This window comes from Rhamphochromis longiceps, linkage group LG15 (genome assembly GCF_057381845.1).
Source record: "Rhamphochromis longiceps isolate RC_006_pf linkage group LG15, R_longiceps_female_GT1.1, whole genome shotgun sequence".
In the NCBI taxonomy this organism is placed as follows: domain Eukaryota; kingdom Metazoa; phylum Chordata; class Actinopteri; order Cichliformes; family Cichlidae; genus Rhamphochromis; species Rhamphochromis longiceps.
In genome coordinates this window covers 37900445-37920225 of record NC_140571.1, presented here as the reverse complement: position 1 = coordinate 37920225, position 19781 = coordinate 37900445, and the positions used below count along the sequence as shown (strand labels likewise).

The 19781-nt window shown below is 40.5% G+C and overlaps 2 protein-coding genes across 3 annotated transcripts; both read right to left on the bottom strand.

The window, feature by feature from the left end:
• Positions 1 to 1803: 1803 nt before the first annotated feature.
• ccdc124 (coiled-coil domain containing 124) lies at positions 1804 to 8975 on the bottom strand. Its single transcript, XM_085382450.1, has 5 exons — positions 8872 to 8975; positions 8189 to 8366; positions 3849 to 4047; positions 3633 to 3738; positions 1804 to 2371 (listed from the first exon to the last, which is right to left on the bottom strand). Exons 2-5 carry the CDS (start codon positions 8345 to 8347, stop codon positions 2167 to 2169), a joined length of 669 nt encoding a protein of 222 aa, XP_085238576.1. The 5' UTR covers positions 8348 to 8366; positions 8872 to 8975; the 3' UTR covers positions 1804 to 2166.
• A 1848-nt stretch (positions 8976 to 10823) lies between these two features.
• On the bottom strand, positions 10824 to 17782 carry ift38 (intraflagellar transport 38). Of its 2 annotated transcripts, XM_085382815.1 has the most exons (14): positions 17693 to 17782; positions 17133 to 17200; positions 16902 to 17013; positions 16629 to 16713; positions 16348 to 16527; positions 13517 to 13612; positions 13197 to 13280; positions 12963 to 13096; positions 12732 to 12873; positions 12510 to 12582; positions 12294 to 12404; positions 11993 to 12042; positions 11718 to 11777; positions 10824 to 11192 (listed from the first exon to the last, which is right to left on the bottom strand). In XM_085382815.1, the coding sequence occupies exons 2-14, from the start codon at positions 17152 to 17154 to the stop codon at positions 11016 to 11018; spliced, it is 1326 nt and encodes a 441-aa protein (XP_085238941.1). In that variant the 5' UTR covers positions 17155 to 17200; positions 17693 to 17782; the 3' UTR covers positions 10824 to 11015. The 2 variants fall into 2 exon arrangements, with proteins under 2 accessions (XP_085238941.1, XP_085238940.1); XM_085382814.1 differs by lacking the exon at positions 11718 to 11777 and having other exon boundaries at positions 17693 to 17781.
• Positions 17783 to 19781: the final 1999 nt, after the last annotated feature.

Genomic DNA, 19781 nt, shown 5'->3' with positions numbered 1-19781 from the left:
GTTAAGAAGAAATGTGACAAATGTGACAAATATGCAAAAAACTAAGAGATTATGAAGGAGATAAATACTTTTTCACGAGATTAAAGGCCTAAAGTGGAGAAAACTTGGACAGTAGAAACTCCTCTGGGAATTAATTAATAATAAATTGAAGCTGTATTGGCACTACCAGAGGCCCCTCTGCACACGCCATTGCTGTTCTGCATTTTAAACGACTTATTTGAAAAGAAGGTTTGTAAATGATGACTAAAAGCAAAACTGCATCAGTTACATACACACATGAGCATGAGGCCACAATATTCGCACCAACACAGCTCTACATGTTTGATGATAACTTGAGGCTTCTGCTTTCAGGGGTCACAACAGACTCTCTCTTCTGTAAAAGAAAGAATAAGTCATTGCTGGCTTCCAGCCAACAGGTCTGGCAGAATAGATAAGGGATGCACCCGCTGTTGACCAAAGTCTGAGGAGGTTTAAAAAAATGACTAAATTCTATATCTCAGTCTTATTAGATAATATTAAAAGTACCAATAATTTTTTTTGAGCAACTTTCAGCCTGGTAGACAACTGGCTAATGTTCTTTTCCTTCTATTAGCTCACCTGGAGGGGCATAAGGAGCTACTCCAAGTGAGTGTTTAGGCTACATACCAAATGGGTACACATTGAACACTTACTCCCATTTGATTCCCAGCTGGTTGAAACTTTAATGCATGTCACTCCTCTAATGTCTCTCCCTTATCAGACTGTCAGACTGCTAGGTTGGAGCAGTCTGACACTGCTCCAACCTAGATTTAAAAAAAAAAAAAACTTAACCAACAGCAGTCTGACTCTCAGCAGTTACAATCGAAGCAATGCGATAGACGCCTGAAAATAAAAGCAACAACCAGTTAAACATTACATGCGGTAAAGCTGAATAGCCAGTGAAGACACCATCCTTGTGTCAACATAACAATGTTTCAACATTTTGCCATTAGATTGGTGCTGTATGTGATGGTGCAATAGCCACTCCTCATTCTGGTCGTGTATCACAGAGCCAAAAAAAGATAGCATGTGGAGTAAGCGGGCGTTATTACAGTTGATCTCTGTAACCACTTCACCATCCTGTAGGTTTTTAGCAAATGCAAAGTCAGGCCGTGTTCTTACACATCTGAACCACAGTGGGGATATTGTGGTAGAAATCTCACTTCCTGTCTATGCACCTTTGATAGTTCAGCTGCTCTAACGCCGGAATTTCCCATCTTTGGGATAAAGTACTTTTCACTGCATTATCTCATCTTGTATTCAGGGGTCTCTTAATCTGTAGACACCTCAATACTAAGGCTGAGATTATACCCACTTGGTGACAGCTGCGGACAGTACAGATAAGACATTTTTTGATACTCCACCCTCCAAGCCCTGCTTAAAGTCCACCTGAAGGATTCATGGCCAAACAAGCTCATGTGGTCACAAAATGCTGGAGGGAACACGGACATTCCAACCGATTATAAAATTTACAGCAGTGAGACCTCGTCATACCCACATACGTGGAAACTTTGATACACTAGATTCTGAAGAATCTGGTGAGTCACTTTCCAACGCAAAGAAAGAAAAAAAAAATCTAATTCCCAAAGAATGTACTCGTCATTGGCGAGTACAAAACTAGAACTCGACATCTCAGTGAGGTCAAATATCAGCTCTCTGACGTTTATATGTATTGCACAACAGCACTTGCCAAAAAGCATTCAACTTCAGCATATGGAACAACGTATGTGCCTCCTAACAGTATGAACTGCATTTACAAAGAATGACAGATATTGATGATTGAGCAGTGAACTTTAATAAGTTATTCTCAAAACATCTGGCTTCCCACCTTGCCAGGAGTGCTAGGGGGAAAAAAAGAGAGGGAGAGAGAGAGAGAGAGAGAAAAGCAGTTACATTTATTAGATGCTGAGATGCCTCATTAGAGGCTGTGTGCACAAACATGAGGATCAGTTTTTATTTGATGGGTCATGATGAGTCTCTCCTCGTTAGTGAATGAAAAAATAAGTCAGGTCCTGTGGCACTGGAGAGACTGATAACGGTGAAGCTCTCGTCAGCAGAACTCATTTTTTCCCCCAAAGAAATTATTTAATTTTTCAATGGAAGTCCCCAGTGTGTATAGGCAGACAGTTTTCATTAGTGAACACGATTTCACTTTGTGTTGTAGGTGGAAAAGCGCTGGTTGAGGGGGTTTTCTGGTGCTTTTGCCCATTCTTTCTTCAATTGCTGTTTCAGTTGTGACAATCTCATGTTGGGATTCTCCTGTTTTAGACGAGGCATGTTTTCTTGCTCGTAAGCGGCAAATGCCGCTTTCATCCTGCGCTCCGGGTGACGGTCCAGGTCCTCGGGCCCCACGCTGAAACACAGGAAGACACACTGAGTGATTGTGTATTGTTAACATTTGCACAAGTACAACAGGAAGCCTCACGCATAATCAGAGGTTAGGGTTAGGTAGGGTTAGTACATATACGTTGTTACTGTGCTTAAGTTGAATTTTCAGGTACCTGTTTTTTCTACTCCTTACATTTTTAAAACAGGCTCATTACTTTTGCTTTAAAGCATTTGAGGAGAGTTATTATTACACATCACTGAAGGCCTCGAAATATCAAACCGATTTGAACCTAAACACATGAAAGGCAGTCATGTTCGTTTTAGTGCTGTCAGTGTTAATCTGGCTAAAATGACGTTAACGCCATAACCGCATTAATGCAGCAAATCTCTGTTATCGAGTTAGCGCAGATCGCCCCGTGCGTGAGGCTGCACGGCCCTAATACGTTAACGAGCTCGTTAACGCATTAGGGCCGTGCAGCCCCACGCACGGGGCGATCCGCGCTAACGGAGATTTGCTGCGTTAATGCGGTTATGGCGTTAACGTCATTTTAGCCAGATTGACGCTGACAGCACTAGTTCGTTTATTAATCACCAAAGGATGTCACATAAAAAGAGACGAAAGAGGCAAAACTGTGTTCAGTAGTCCGGGGTTAAAGTGGGTTGTGTTTTTATTTCTTTTTTGCCGCAACAGCAGAGTGACTGCAGGTGTCCGTAAGTTGCGTCTAATATAGCGACAGCGTAAACAGAATACTGTCAGTGTAGAGGATGAGAATCAGTCAGGACAACTCATGAAACATCAGGTGTGTAAGGTGTGTAGAAATTATTTTTCTATAAACAATTCCAGGGTTCCCCAACCTGCTGGATCTACTTTAACCTCTACCTGCTCTTCCTGTTTGAAGCAAAGCCACCCTCTAAAATTTTTCCTCTTTTTCTCTCCTGATGTTCTACTTCACTGATTTGAGCGGAATACCTTTATTAGAACTAAAATTTAGACTAAAATTAAGTTTGTTTTCCTACATACTAATATTATTTTATTGTCACATTAATGCAGAACAAGGTTCAGTTGGCTTTGTATAAAAGTAGATGGTAGAAGTGTTCTTTAAGGAGCTACTTTTACCTTTTTTACTTTGAGTACATTTCGAAGCCTGTACTTTTTTAGTTTTCCTAAGTAAAGAAGTTTAACCGGTACTTCAACTTTTACTGGAGTATTTTTTAATACTAGTATCTGTACTTCTACTTAATTACAGAATATCTGTACTTTTCCCACCTCTGGACATAATTAATACCTGAGAACAGCGATGGCATCTTCTATTGTTCTGGCTTCCACGGTTCCTTCTTCAGGGATAACTCTGTTCACATTCTCCTCCAATGGAGTTTCCAGGTGGCTTTTCTCTGTGGGAAGAAATTTTAACATGGCACAATTACAAATCTAGATCATCTATGAATCTTATGACGATTTTATTACTCTACAAGCACATGCTTGTCTTCAAAATGTGCTCAACCTTTCGGTTTGAGCTGGTCCTGCTCTTGCTGCTGCTGCTCATTGCGAAGCGTCTCCTCGATCTGTGCACGAGTCACTTTCCCACCAGATCCAGCGCCCTGCTGGGACCTGCCTTTCAGTCTAGCATTCTCCTCATCGAGAAGTCGCTGATTTTCCTTTTTCCTCTCAAGGAGTTCCAGCCTCTTTTTCTCCTTGTCATCCTGCAACATCAGAAAAAGTATCTGAGAGAAAAGACTCACTGCTCTTCTGTGCTTAAAGATTTGGTTATTTTGGTCACTACATGTATTAAGGCGCATGAGATTAGATCACAACCATACATGTACTGTCTGTACAGAGCACAATGAGTTTGAAAAAGAAATGACTAAATAAATCCCTGGACACATGTCTCTCCAGTCTAGTCAGTACATGTCTATGTATGACATGATGTGAAGCAGTGCAGAGTAATGCCTGATAATCTCTACTAAAGCAAACATAACACACAGCTTTTTTTCACATAGTAAGTCAAGTACCACTGCCTGAACACATGCAGATGCACTAACTGTTTTATATATACCCAATCAAGGCCTATTAACTAGATAATCTTTGACTACAACTGCTAATTTCTTTTTACCAGCATAAAAAGGATTTGTTTGACAGTACTAACTGGATTGACCAATACTCAGAACAAATGGAAAAGCCAAAGAACTCCGTGAAGATCTAAGAAGGAGAGCTGTATATTAACACAAGTTGGAAAGTTCACTTGGAGACATTTCCAAACAACTACAGATTCCAGGATCACCGGTTTAAACAGCTGTACAAGTTGTGTACAAGTTATTCAGATTTGTCACTTCTTTATCAAAGTCTGGAAGAACACCCAAAGTGTCATCCTGGGATGACAGCAAATTGGTTTAGGATGTTCAGGAACAACTCAGAAACTAAGCCTGTAAACTGCTGAAGCGCCACAGTGTCACTGACCACAGTGAAGCAAGTTTTATATCACCATGGACTGAGAAGGTATCAACAAAGAAAGAAGCCCAGGTTACAAAATCATCACCCTCAAATTTGACTGAAGCTGCCCACAAGGACAAGCCAAAGCCCTCTGGAGAAAAGTCAGCTGAGACAAAGATGGAATTATTTGGTCACAGTGACAAGAAGTGTGTTTGGACGAGTAAAGGTGAGGCTTTCAAACCTAAGAACATTGTAACAACTATCAATAATGGTGGTGGTAGCATAATGCTCTGGGGCTATTTTGTTGCTAGTGGTACTGGTACACTGCACAATGACTAAAAAGGAGGACTACCTTCAAATTCTTTAACTTCATGTCAAATCATCAACTAGATGGTTCAAACTTGGACACAGTTGAGTCTTCCAAAAGCACAATGATTCTAAACACGCATCAATGCTGGTTTTGGAATTGGTAACGCAGGCTATCATTAAACACATTTTCAGTAAATATGTGAACTACAAATTTACTGAAAATTTGCAAAGTATGCTTAGAAGTAGGTAGGGTGGTTGCCAGGAACCCATCCGATTTAAATGAAGTCTTGGTAGAGTCTTATTCTACCACTTTTCCAAGAAGAGTAATCAAATATCCAGCCAGAAGATAATGGATGGCTGCCAAAAGCATCTAGTCAAGGTGCTATGGGATAGTTAAAGAAATACGTACTGGTTGGGATTGGTTAGTTTGTCAGTGCTAACTTCTTTCAGCTGCTCTCATATGTGTATATATATATATATATATATATATATATATATATATATATATATATATATATATATATATATATATATATATATATATATATATATATATATATACATATATATATATATATATATATGCTCTGAGAGACTGCTATGACACCACAGACTGGGATGTGCTCCTGAGCCCACATGGTGAGGACATAGAGGGGGCGACACACTGTCTTACAGACTACCTCAACTTTTGTGTGGACACAGTCGCCCCTGCTAAGACGGTACGGTGTTATCCTAATAACAAACCGTGGGTAACACAGGAAGTCAAACCTGTCCTCAACATGAAGAAGAAGGCTTTCAGGAGCAAAGTGAAGGAGGAGATGAAAGCAGCACAGCGGGAGGTGAAACGCTGCCTGAGGGAAGCAAAGGACACCTACAGCAGGAAGGCGGAGCAGAAGTTGGAGAGGAACAATATGAGGGAGGTCTGGAATGGTGTGAAAACCATCACAGGCCACAACACCAAGAAAAGCACAGTGGGGGGGACTGTGGAGAAGGCAAACGAACTCAACAACTTCTTCAACAGGTTTGACCAGCCCACAACCCCCCCACCCTCACCTTCACTACAGAGTCCTCTCCCCACTCTCCTACCTCCCTCGCTTCCCCCCCTTCCTGACACCATGACACCCCCCTCCTCCAATCCCTCTTTCAGCAGCAAGACATCTCCCCCCCTCCCCTCCTCCCAAATATCTCCCAGTGTCACAGTGGATCAGGTCAGGAGACAACTGAGGAAGCTTCGCTCCAGAAAGGCAGCAGGCCCAGACAAGGTGTGTCCTAGGATGCTAAAGGCGTGTGCTGCTGAACTTGGGGAGCCGCTACAACGAGTCTTCAACCTCAGTCTGCGACTGGGGAGAGTGCCCGCCCTATGGAAGACATCCTGCATCGTCCCGGTCCCCAAAAGGAACCGGCCCAATGAGCTGAATGACTTCCGACCGGTGGCACTGACGTCACATCTTATGAAGACTCTAGAGCGGCTCTTCCTCAACCTCCTCCGACCACAGGTACAACATGCCCAGGACCCACTACAGTTTGCATACAAGGCGGGTGTCGGAGTGGAGGATGCCATCCTGTACCTCCTACACAGAGCCCACTCACACCTGGATGGGGGAAAAGGCACGGTCAGGATCCTGTTTCTTGACTTTTCCAGTGCCTTTAATACCATCCGGCCCTGTATGCTTCAGGAAAAACTGAACAGGATGGAGGTGGACCCCTGCCTGGTGGCTTGGATCTCCGACTACCTCACCGACAGACCACAGTACGTCAGGCTGAAGGACATCACGTCTGACACAGTGGTCAGCAGCACAGGAGCACCACAGGGAACTGTGCTGTCCCCTCTTCTCTTCACCCTGTACACCTCTGACTTCTGCTACAACTCTGAATTATGCCATATTCAGAAGTTTGCAGATGACACGGCCATCATGGGGTGTATCTGGGATGATCAGGAAGAGGAGTACAGAAGTCTGGTGAGGAACTTTGTCGCATGGAGTCACACAAACCACCTGCAACTCAACACCTCAAAGACTAAGGAACTGGTTGTGGACTTCGGGAGGTCTAGAGCAGGTCCACTGCCGGTTCAGATAGAGGGGGAGGAGGTGGAGGTGGTCAACAAGTACAAGTACCTCGGGCTGTGGGTGGACAATAAACTGGACTGGTCATGCAACACAGAGCACCTGTATAAAAAAAGCCCAAAGCCGACTGTACTTCCTCAGGAGGCTGAGGTCTTTTAACATCTGCAGGAAGCTCCTGAGGATGTTTTACCAGTCGGTGGTTGCTGGAGTACTTTTCTATGCTGTGGTGTGCTGGGGGAGCAGCACAGCAAAGAAGGACTCATCCAGGCTGGAGAAACTGATCAGGAAGGCTAGCTCTGTGGTCAGCATGAAGCTGGACACTCTGGTGACAGTGGCAGAGAAAAGGACATTAAAGAAACTGATGGACATTATGAACAATGCTGGGCATCCTCTGCACACGGCCATAAACAACCAGAAGAGTCTGTTCAGTGACAGGTTGCTTCTCCCCAAGACAAGAACTAACAGACTTAAAAACTCCTTTGTCCCACACGCCATCAAACTGTTTAACTCCTCTCTGGAGGGGAGAGGGAGGGGAAACAGGAGGACAAAGGAGGGGGGAACAACTAAGCTGTAGTGCCTCTTCACCTCACTGTTCACTACCTTGTGGAATACTTTTTGTAAATAGTCAACAGTGCAATAGACCTCAATACTTGAAATGTGCAATTCACTTGTATTTTTATTTTTTATTCCTATTTATTCTATTTATCCCCTTTGTATATTTTATTTATATTTGTCTCTGTATTTATATATGTGTGTGTATGTGTGTATATATATATATAACATTCTGTAACTTCTGTCGGTGCTGTGCTTTTTTGGAAATCGAATTTCCCAGAGGAACCCACCCGAGGGATTAATAAAGTTCTATCTTATCTCTCTCTCTCATATATATATATATATATATATATATATATATATATATATATATATATATATATATATATATATATTTATACATACATACATATATATATTCAAGTATATATATCTTCAAGTACATTGAAGATGAAATTGTACTTCACACCTGGCTAAAGAAAGAGCTTACCTTCCTTTGCTCTTTTTTGAGTACATGCTTGTCAGTTTCCTGCCAGAGAGCATCTTCTTCTTGCTGCTTCTTGCGGGCGTCTGCCACTGCCTTAGCCTCAGCTTTTCGGGCTCTGGCCGTGGCCGCCTTGGAGTTCTCACCCTGGAATTTCTTTGGCATCCCAACAGCTGTTTTTCAACTGAGGGACAAGCCAAGACAAGAGGGCCAAGATAAGACTAAGAAACGTTTCAATACTGACGCACAATATTGAGCCAGACTTTTTATTTTGAATGCAACACAATAAAAAAACACATTCTCGAGGCATTTATCAACGGATATATTGTTCATTTATAGAACGTTTACATGACAGGCAATGCGCAGGAGCTCTTTCAGGACCTTAACATTTATCTTCAGCTGGATCGTAGGTTACATAACACACAGTTCGTGTAAATAGTTAACTTAATTAGCTATACTTTGGCCTGAAAACGGCAATGCATACTTTAATCTCCACAATCATTGAAATGGTTGCAGTTTGCCTGTCAGTACAGCTAGTTAGCATCAGCTAGCTGCAGTTGGCTTGAGGATGCGCCAGACTTGTTTGGCTATCAACTACATTCCCGTTTCCTCTGTTACTTAGCCAAATTTTAGCTGATATGACATTCCCAATGACATACGTTAAGTTAATTATAAACGTGGTTTCATACCAGTAATGAAAGAAGAACCAGGTCGTAGGTAGACGACAGTTTACTGTTATTTCGAAGCGGCATCCGCCACCTCCTCTCCGAAAACCAGCGCGCTCACTGATGACGTTACGCAGCACAATTATACTGTAAACAGCTAGGACTGTAGAAAATAGTAAACATGTGTTTTTGTTAATTCTTTGTTAAACTTCAAAATGATTAAACACACATTTCAGTATGGTCATGAGTATGGAAGCAAGTTTTTTTTAATTATATAAATTGAAATTTCAAGATACTAATTTTGAGAAATAACCCAATTACTAGATTGTTAAAAATTCTTTTATTTTATACATTCATTTGTTTTTTCCGGTGGCGGGAATATATGGAAGCTCGTTTCCACCACAATAAATAAATAACTACAGTTTGTAACTTAAAAATTCTTGTTATTATTTTTTTTTAAAATCTAGTATGTTTACATTTTGAGAAGCTAACACGAAATTTACGATAACACCTGGAAATACTGAATTTATATGTATCCAAAAAAAACAGCAAAAAAACAAAACAAAACAATCCCCCTCTGGCCCCTGCTGGTGGTCTCAATCCTTCAAGCTTGGGTCCTCTGGGAGCTTGAGGGTCCTACACAGTATCTTAGCTGTTCCTAGGACTGCACTCCTCTGGAAAGATGTTGTACCTGGGATCTGCTGGGGCCAGTCACATAGCTTGTTGGTCACTGCACCAAGTGCTCCGATTACCACTGGGATCACTGATGCCTTCACGTTCCACATCTTCTCAAGCTCAGCCCTTGGTAGTTTTCAAGCTTCTTGTGTTGTGCTTCTTCCTGATGTTGCTGTCACTCAGAATAGCAATCCATCTCCAATTGCTCCATTCCATAGTTGGTATCCATAGTTATGACTTGATGGCTGCTTTTGCTAGAGGCTTGAAGTTGGCCTCTAGTGTTTTTTGCCACATTCCCAATGAGTTCCTGAGGAATGCTCTTAGAGTCCTGTTGATATTGTACGCTTCTAGGAATTCCATGATCCATGTGTGGGGCACTGAGTCATAGGCCTTCTTGTAGTTAATCCAGACAGTGCACAGGTGGGTCAGTCTGGTCTTGCAGTCTCAAGCGGCTGTTCTGTATCTGTCTGTTTTGCCCCTCTGGTATTACTGCCAGTTCCTTTCTGTGCCCTGCTCATGTATTGATCCACAAGCCTGTTCTTCTCAGCTGTTATGATGCCTGACAGGAGCTTCCATGTCATACTGAGGCAGGTTTTTTCCAGTAGTTGGATGAAACCGGCCTCTTCTAGGGATGCTCGGGGATCAGAACTGTCTGGCCTTCAGTTAGCCATTCCGGGTGTGTGTCATCTACTAGCAGCTGGTTTATTTGTGCAGCCACGTCTTAGACACCCCTTTCTTCAGCTCTGATAGTTGGTTAACTTCCCTCTGTGCTACCTTGATCTTAGCCTCTAGTCTCCTTCTCTATGGAGGATACTACTCTTCGTGGCTGTTCATCTTAATGCCAAGCATCTCCATGATCACTGCAGCCATGGTGTAGATCAGCCAGTTGGCTAATACAGGTAAACCCAGTTTTATCATTTGACTGTGGCCATCTTAGCTTTGTCTTTAATGTCCAGGGTGAATGAGGTTTGTTTTTTAATCCACCTCACCACACTTTGCATCACTGTAGGTAATCAATGGACCTTACATACTTATATCAAGCACTGACTGCTGCAAATCTTCAGAATTGCAACAGTTTCTTTTTTTCTCCACCTTTCATTTATCCCTATATGTCTATTTTTTGTCATATTTTGAGCACATAAACTAAAAAAAACCTAAAAGATTCTTCACCACTAGTAAGTCATTTATTTAATGGCTACAGAGGTGTGAAAACTACTCAAATGTTGTGCCATATAAAGTATAAAATTTCAAAATATGGTTGACTCTCTCAGAGAATAATAAAATGTCACAACACACAGAGGACATGTTAAAATAAAATATTTAATATTTTATTATGACAAATATTTTACTCAAATATCAAAGAACATGAACTATATTGACAATTAAGGTTCAAAAACAGCACGCTGTGAAACAATAATGCATATTTCTTGGACGGTCTAACTAGAGCTGGAATAAAAACTAGCTGGAGCTCATCATGTGTGAGTGTTCTTTATTCAGAAGTCATTGTCACTTTCCTCAAGCAGGGGGGGCCTCATACCCCCTCTTGAGGGTCGAGGACCCCTGGATATGGGGTCCTCCAAGCTCTCGTCCTCCAAATCCTTGCTCTCGTCCTCCTCACCTTCGTCATCTTCCTCATCATCCTCGTCCACATCAATCTCACTATCTTCAGTCTGGGAACAGCAGTGAATAATGACCACAACAATTAGAGTCCAGTCCAATGCACGACTGAAAATATTTCCAACACAAAATGTGAAACCACAACAGAAATCGCTATGTTCATCAGAAAAGGGATTTGGGTGTGGGGGGGCATAACCACGTCCATGACTCGTTTAAAGGGAGCTCCTGCAGTACATGAAAAATCCACCCTGTAATCCAACTCAGAAACACCATCATAGTTAAAAAATGAAATGGTTAAAATCTTCTCTGGATGAGAAACAGTTCTATGCCTGTAGCTACATCAGTGTACAATGAAATCACAAGACTGGTAATGGAAATAACAGAAATAAATGTTTAAAAAAGGGCTTTACAAAGGCTTTGGACCCACTTCTGCTTTTCTGTCTGGAGTAGCTTGAACATAATCATCAGGCTATGTCATGTGGGATATTCCCTACTGTATGAGGATTTGAGAATGGATTTTTCTTTTAGATGCACGAAGAGGAAAAGGGGAGTGAACTAGATCTTGGTCCGGCACAAACCTTTCCTTTCCGGTGTTTTTTCTTATGGGGGAATGATGTTCTGGAAACAGCTAAAAGGGCCTTAGATAACAAGTTGGAAACCGAAAACGGGGAAGAAACTGATCAGAGATTGAACAGGAGAATCAGCTAGAAATGACAGATAAAGGTTAAAGTGCAAGTCATGAGCAGTGAGCACCATCTGGGACACCTGCAAGCCAAAATCAACACAAAAGAACTCAAGTATAGCTCAGCAAAAGAGGAGAAAAAGAAACCAAGGAAGTTAAAAGATTACTAACCTCATCACTGTCACCACCCTGCATGTTCCCGATGAAACGTGCTCCTCTGCCTAAAGGAGGGACACAAGGAGGCAATGTTCAAGGAACGTGAAAGGTGTTGTTATTGCATGGCTTGATGTTCTTTGGTTTTTTGAGAACCAATCAGTGTCTACATTAAACACTGCAGCATGAATGTGTGTGATGTTTGATAGAAAGCACTTAGACACAGTAAACAACCAGACCATCTACTTAAATAATGGCTTCACTTTATGCAGGTGAGAATTGATCATAACATGGATGTGGCTATCCCCAGTCTGCATACCTGTCATGAGGCCATTTCGTGTGAGATGTGGCTTAGCGGGACGCAATTCCTCCATGTCACTGTCTGAACCTTCATCCTCGGGAACGTCTATGTCCGAGTCCTCGTCTTTCACTGTAGACGACATATCGTGTGAAAGTAGTGTGAAAAGTTATAGAAAGGTTTGGATGGGATTGTGCGACAGGTTTTTGTCTTTAACTCTGTGTTTGTTTATCTTACAGGAACTCTTCATCAGCTCCCTTTCCTCTTCTCTCAGTTTGCTCTGCATTAACCTCAGAGTGTTTTCAGCTTCCTGCAGCGGAGAAAGAAAATAACACAGACATAAAGTTTGCATGTGCATGACTGGGACAAATTGTATGAATGTTAGTCATACAATTTTATGGGACATTCATTTGTAGAACATTTGAGAAAAAATGCTTTGCATATTGTATATTCACGCACCTCAAACCTCTCCTGTTCCAGTCTGTGGTACTCATTAAGCTGAGACTCCAGAAAGGAGAGGTTTCTGAACTTCTCCACGTAGGTCTCATAGTGTTTCTGCAGATCTTCCTCGATCTTCTCGTATTCATCCATGAACGCTGGTCTAAGAGGTTAAGGAAGAACAATAACCTGTTTGTCTAAGTTTTGTTTAAAGACTTGTTTTTAGTTGAGGAGAGAAAACTTCATACCCACCTGACACTCTGCAGGGTCTGGAGCCTCTTCCGATTCCTCTCCAACTCCTGCTTCTTCTTTTCTATCTTGCCATCCAGAGTGGCCTCATCGGAAACAACGTTATTCAGCATGTCTTTGGTCTTATCCACACTTTTCTTTAACACAAAGACATAGCAACAAAGTCAGTATTACGGTACTTGGGAGGTATAAGCATGTCCCCTGTGAATTTTGAAATCTGCTACCAAAATTACAGACCAAAACCTCCTTGATGGCAGCTCTCAGGGCCTTTTCAGTCTCAATGATCTCCAGAGGTCTGGCAATGGCTGCACTTCTCATTTCCTGTGAGCAAAGTGAAAATAAAGACAGCAAAGTAAACCCCTGTGCTACTGAATGATGTCTTTCAAAGAGACAGCCCAATAATTGTACAACTACGTTCATCTGAAATTATATTTACTGTAAAAAAATTAAAAAAATGTTACTGAGCTCACCAGCACTCAGATTTGAACAGCTGAACATTAAAATGTTAGTTAAGTTAGTCACCGTTTCTTAAAATCATATCCATGTTTTCCCCTTACCCTTAAGTCCACCTCCTTCCCCAGTAAGTCATATAAGGATGCTCCTTTGGACGTGACCTCGGACGCCAGCTGCCGAGCTGCTTTAAGATCTGAAATCTAGAATAAAGACAACGTGAGAGCTAATCAGAAAGTTTTTTCCTCTACCAAGGATTTACTATAATATTGATTTTTAAAAATAAAAAATAACAAACACGTAGAAAAAGCTATCTCCATGTAAAAACAATGTTTTAAATGATATAAAGCAAAGATTAAAAAGTAAATAATATGGTTTGTGTAGATTAAAGATACCACCTGGTTATTGTACAGCTTGATTTATAGTCTTGTAGAGCACACACTGCAGAAACATCCTTGTTTCTATTTATACTTGTACTCTTGTTATTTTTGCGGGACGGTGCATAGGATGTGGGACGAAAAGCACAGGTTAAAGTGTTGGATATACATCCGTATACAGAGCTGTGCAAAAGCCACCCTTCATTTAAAAATATGCTTTATTACCAAGAAGCCAGCCCTTGTTAGGATTTTCAAAAGTGGTCTTGAGACCTTTATAACTAAGAGTCTGTCGCAAAATTTAATACAAAAAATGTCAAAGACAAAAACACTGTTTGACAGGCATAAAAAATGATTTTTGCAACAACAAAAGAACTATTAGTTGAAAATGTGCCATATCTAAGGAAACCAGGCCAACAGGCCTAAAAAAATAATTTAGGCCAAAAAAGGTGCACAGTGTCTGAAAGTTATGTCCTTAAGGAATAAAACAAAAGAAAATCCAGCAAAGACATGATACAAGACCTGAGACCTTTCAGTAATGCAGCTATCGTTTACCAAAGCTTCAGTAAGAAAAGGCTGAAGCATAACAAATTACACAAGACCTGCACTAAAAATTAGTGACAACACGTCTTATGAAGCGAATCACTGCCAATATGTTCAGGGGTTATGAGAGAGGTACAGCAGTGTCTACAGCCATGTGTAAAACACTGTAGAGGCTCTGTCATGGTTGGAGGCTGCATTTCAGCCAGTGGTGATGTGGATCTTGTCAATATTTATAGTAAAATGGGAACAGAAAAGAACCATCAGTTTTTGATCTGCCATGCAATACCATCTGGAAAGCGTTTGATTGTCAGCGACTTCCTTTTTAGCATGGCAATGATTTCAAACACACTGCCAGTGTAGAAGAAAAACAGAGGAGCACTATCAGACATGAACTGACCTTCCCAGATCCCGTATCTCAACATTATTGAAGCAGTGTGGAATCATCTTGCCAGAAAACCTAAACAAAAGACAGCCAGCATCCAAAGCAGAGCTTTGAATGTCCTTTGAGGAGCTTGGAGAACTATTCTTGAATTTATGTCCCTGGATGGCCCGTCTCCTGCAGAGAGCTTTGTTGTTGATGTAGACAGCCTACAAAGTATGTGGTGCAACTAGTCTGTAGGCAATTCTTGTTTGTTCTGTTGTTGGTCCATCAGCCAGCAGTGGAGAAGAGTGAAGTTGTAACATAAAAAAATCTGAAGTGAAACCGAGTGTTGAAAACAATGAAACGTGTCCACTACAGCCGCTGTCTGTACTTCTCATACTATATATATTTTTTTAATATTTGAAGAGTTTTTTTTGCGGTTCTCACATTCCCTTTGAACCCTCCTGTTGCTTCCTTCCCTTTTCTGGCCAACTTGTCAGCCAGTCAGCATTCGACAGATACATAGGTCATTCGATCTTGGACTGCATAGGAGCACATCTACAGTAGACAAAAATCACTGTCTGTCAAAACAGAAATGTGGAAAAAGACAGGCACATTTACAGGACTACAAATTACACTTATTAGCCATGGACTGGCCCTCCCAGAGCCCGGACCTCAACATTATTGAAGCAGTGTGGGCTCGTCTGGACAGAAAACCAAACAAAAGACAGTGAACATTCAAAGAAAAACACTGAATGTCCTTCAAGAAGCCTGGAGAACTATTCCTGAGAATTACTCAGAAATGAGAAGAAAACTTGGCTAACGGAGTTCAGGCTGTGTTGAAGAATAAAAGGTGGTCACACAAAATTAAGCTTGTTAGAATTGTACAAAAAAGATTTTTGCACAGCACTGTATGTCAGAGCTGGATACAATTTAGTACTAAGACTCAATCTTAAGGAAAATTAAGACAATCTGTTGCTTCTAACATTAATTATTCAGTTTACGTCAAAACCTAAGTATCTATTGTCTTACATTTGTGTGCATGGTGATTCTATCACAATACTTTGCAGATGAACAGCTTGGAAAATGTTTGGAAGTGACTGCTGGTGAATAGAGTCTTAACCAGCCATGTCTGTGTCACCAATTCACAGCTGTTCCATTGTATAATAACAGAAACATAAACGCAAGTAAATGCAAAAAGCTCAATTTATCCTGCACTGAAGCACAAAAGGTAATGTAAAAACACAACCTACAGCCCTGTGCTGTTCATAAGATTAAAGCCATTTATTAGTGTTAGCCACATTAATTAGACAACGTGCTAACACTGACAATTTTATACTTGTTGTTGGGATCTGAATACACAGCATCCTCAGAACATTTAGTAGACTTTGCTCATCGCTGAGACATTTTACAGCTGCAGTTAGCAGAAGTGGCTCTGGTGAGGAAATAAGAATTGCTGTTTCATTCTGAAACACTGCATATATGGTGTTTGCTTTAATTTATCTTGGTTTCAAACACTTCCCCAAATTAAATGTCACCCAGTGCCCATTTTCTTTTTTAAATTCCACAGGAATGAGAGTCTCATAATGTAAATAAAGTATGTGACTGAGGATTTAGTAAAACTGGCATAACATTACACACAGCGTAGTTTGCACCTCACCCGAGAGCCAAGGTCAAACTTGAACTTGCTGTTGTCCTGCTCAACTTTGTCTCCCAGAGCCATCTGCTTGGTTTTCATAGCACTGTACAGGACTGAGGTGATCTTCAGCATCTCTTTCACTGCATAGCCGTCAGCCTGGTAGAGACGCTTAGTGTTCAGCTTGATGTGAGCCTTTGTTGCCTGGAACACAAGGAGACACTGTTTAAGATGCAGTAATAACAGACGTTCATTTGCCAAGAATAAACTCTACAGTCTATAAAAAACTTCCAAGAATACGTCACCATGAACTGGGCCACAGCCTTGATGAAGAATATCCTGTCAGCTTCTGTGTCCACATCAGTAGGAACATCACTCTGAGGTTCATATCTATAAGGATGAAAAGAATGAAAGGGTGCAAAAGGCAAAGAAAAGCAAAAATATATCACAGTATCCTCCACTAGAACCATGATGCTTTAACATGGCCGTGTCCAAATGCAGACAGAAAAATGTGGAGGACAGAACAGTGGCAGTATTATTTAGATAAACAATTTGACTTTTTTTAGGCTCAAGCATACCTCTTCACAAGCCATTTCAGGATTTCTGCCACAAGAGAGAAATTTGGAGTCCTGAAGTTCTCCATAGAGATCAAGCGAGGATATCCCAAGGCCCTCATCATTTCTGTGAAATCTGACACATAACATAAAACTCCAATTAACTTCTCACTCAGTTATCTTCTTAAAACAAACAAACAAACCAAAAAAGTGGTCACTACAAACAGCGAAGAGCAGACAGTAAACAACACTTACTTCTTAAATCTCGGAAAGACATTTTCAGCCGATTGCACTGTGCGCCAAAGCTTAGACCACTTTGTCCTCTAGCAGGAAAAAAGAAAGAGCATGTGTTAACAGCAGACGAGCTACCGACTGTGCACGTAGGTTTCTCTCCGAGACTGGCAGGTTTTCAGTGAGAATTTAGTGTTTGGGGTTTATTAAATTAGAGCTGACGTGATTATCATTCACGACATAAAACTTTGTGCATATCAGCAGATGCTAAAATACAGACTTCAGTCACTATTTTAAAAAACTGTAAAACCAACTGTGATAGAATCACCGACGATTTCCCCGCTGATTTGTATTCCCGCACAGGACACCGTATGTTATATGTGAACCCTAATCTTGGTTTAAGCAGCATGTTTATGACTACAAAGCATAGCTAGCTCGTAGCAGGATTTAAGTGAGTAGAAAGCTATCGCTTTTTGTAGTTTTTGGCTAACCTTAGGTTAATCAGTGAAAAGACAGTATATATATTTTCAACGATGAAGTTAGCTGTTATTAAACGTAACACGTTGTGTTTCGGGCATCATTACCTGTTCTAGTTGTTCCAAGCTAAGTGATCGGTGGCCGCTATGAGAGACGGTCTCTATGGAAACCAAAATCTTCTACGGAAGCTCAATACACTCAAAAATACTATCTGCGATAAAATATCTTACGCAAACCGTGGGCGAGGGGGTGGGGACTTCACGGTGTGCATCACCAAGACTGTGCTGTACATATATATAAGTAGGAGTAGTGTACACTTGTTTTACACTACAATAAGTTTTTAAAAAGGTTTTTAATTTACACCTTTTATGAATATGTTTTCTATACTTTTATTATCTTTTTTTTTTTTACACTTATAAAATTTATGTTTCCCTCGCTGTTTGCAAAGGTTGCACAGGAACTAACCAACACAGTGACTGGGAAGAAAATGAAAAAAACCAAACTAAAAGAGGAATGTATAAACAAGAAACAATCACAGGGTATCAGAAAAAATATTCACATAGATTATTGGTTTAAAATGTGAAGAAGTTTTATATTTATACTCTGCTCTGTGGGCAATAGGATTGTTACCAGTGAGCAGGATTTTAAGAGTGTTCTACAATAATTCAAAGAAACCAAAATCATCATTGAAACGTTTCAGGATTTTTCTGTTCATGGGTTAGAAACATTCGAGTAGATGGGAGAAAACAAGACAGGATGTGTTACTTTCAAGGGGCCATATTTATTATATGCTGTTGTCATTCAACCCTAAGCCTTGATATTATGTCCAAGAACTGTAGGGACATCTGAGGTGTGCATTTCAGGTTGATGTCAAATCCACAATTCCACTCTATACAGTGTAGTTGTGTGCCATTGTGGCACAACTGTAAAAAATAAAGAAATAAATGGAAACTTTCTATGTTCTATTGTGAATAAAATGTGGGCTTATGAGATTTCCAAAATCATTGAATTCTACATTTTACACACTGTCCCAAAACATAAAACAAAGCAGATAATTTGCATGTTAATACCAAATCATTTGCCAAAAACATAAAAAGGTGGGTGTATTAAAAATATATCAAAGAAATACTTTGGTTAAAAGCAACTATTAATTAATACCCAATTAAAAGTTTTTGAATAAAAGGTATATGGAAACAGGCACTGGAGAGAAGTGTTAATCATTTGGCAAAGAAAAGAACATTGTGGTTAGTAAAAACGACAGATTGGACTGGGAAGCACCCCCCATAGTTTAGGCTACATAACTGTAGTCATTGGATTTTTACATTATATCTGTAGAAACCTAAACTAAACTTTCAAATATAAAGTGGAAAGCACAGTATTTGCATCTTTAGTTGAACGTAAAGCAGCACAAGATGGAAAAAGTCAAATAAAATGCTTCAGAATTATCATTTGAATAAAAAGTCTTATTGAAATGTGGAAGAGTGCATTTTTCCTGCATTTGTGTGAAGTGTGTAGAGCAGGGATGTCAAACTGATTTTTCATTGTGGGACATGTGCAGCTAACTTTGATTGTAAGTGAACCAAGTGAAACCAGCGAAACTCCCCTTTCTGTCATTGTAAAGACATTTAGGTAAACATCTAAACCCTGAATTATCTTTATATAGGAAAATAATTTCCTGTTTCGTCCATGATAAAAGGTGTAAAATAGTAAATAGAATAGAATACTTTTATTTGTCAATTTCTTCAAATGTACTTGCCATACAAAGGAATTGAAATTACGTTTCACACTGTCCCATGCGTAGACATTGACAACAATAAGGTGCAGATGCACAACAAAAACAGCCCTAACAATAAGATAATAAATAGTAATATAATCATATAAATAGTGCTAAAAGAAATACTAAAAATATATAGCAGCAGGTGTGTGTGCAATTGCAATGCAGAGGTAGTTGTTTCCAGTCAGGAATGTTTTCCAGTTCTTGGTTCAGAGAGTGGCAGCACGGTGGCACGGTGGTTAGCACTGTTGCCGCACAGCAAGAAGGTCCTGAGTTCAATTCCACCATCAGGCCGGGGTCTTTCTGTGTGGAGTTTGCATGTTCTCCCCGTGTTTGCGTGGGTTCTCTCCGGGTACTCCGGCTTCCTCCCACCGTCCAAAGACATGCAACTTGTGGGGATAGGTTAATTGGATAATCCAAAT

What these genes read in the sequence shown, in the direction of transcription:
- ccdc124 (XM_085382450.1), bottom strand. Translation starts at nt 8,347, where the DNA reads ATGCCAAAGAAATTCCAGGGTGAGAACTCCAAGGCGGCCACGGCCAGA. An exon ending in GGACCAGCTCAAACCGAAAG is followed by an intron (nt 3,739 to 3,848) that starts GTTGAGCACATT and finishes TTCTTCCCACAG; the next exon opens with AGAAAAGCCACCTGGAAACT. An exon ending in GATGCCATCGCTGTTCTCAG is followed by an intron (nt 2,372 to 3,632) that starts GTATTAATTATG and finishes CCTGTGTTTCAG; the next exon opens with CGTGGGGCCCGAGGACCTGG.
- ift38 (XM_085382815.1), bottom strand. Translation starts at nt 17,154, where the DNA reads ATGTCTTTCCGAGATTTAAGAA. An exon ending in TGGAACAGGAGAGGTTTGAG is followed by an intron (nt 12,583 to 12,731) that starts GTGCGTGAATAT and finishes TCTCCGCTGCAG; the next exon opens with GAAGCTGAAAACACTCTGAG. An exon ending in GGAGCTGATGAAGAGTTCCT is followed by an intron (nt 12,405 to 12,509) that starts GTAAGATAAACA and finishes TGTCGTCTACAG; the next exon opens with TGAAAGACGAGGACTCGGAC.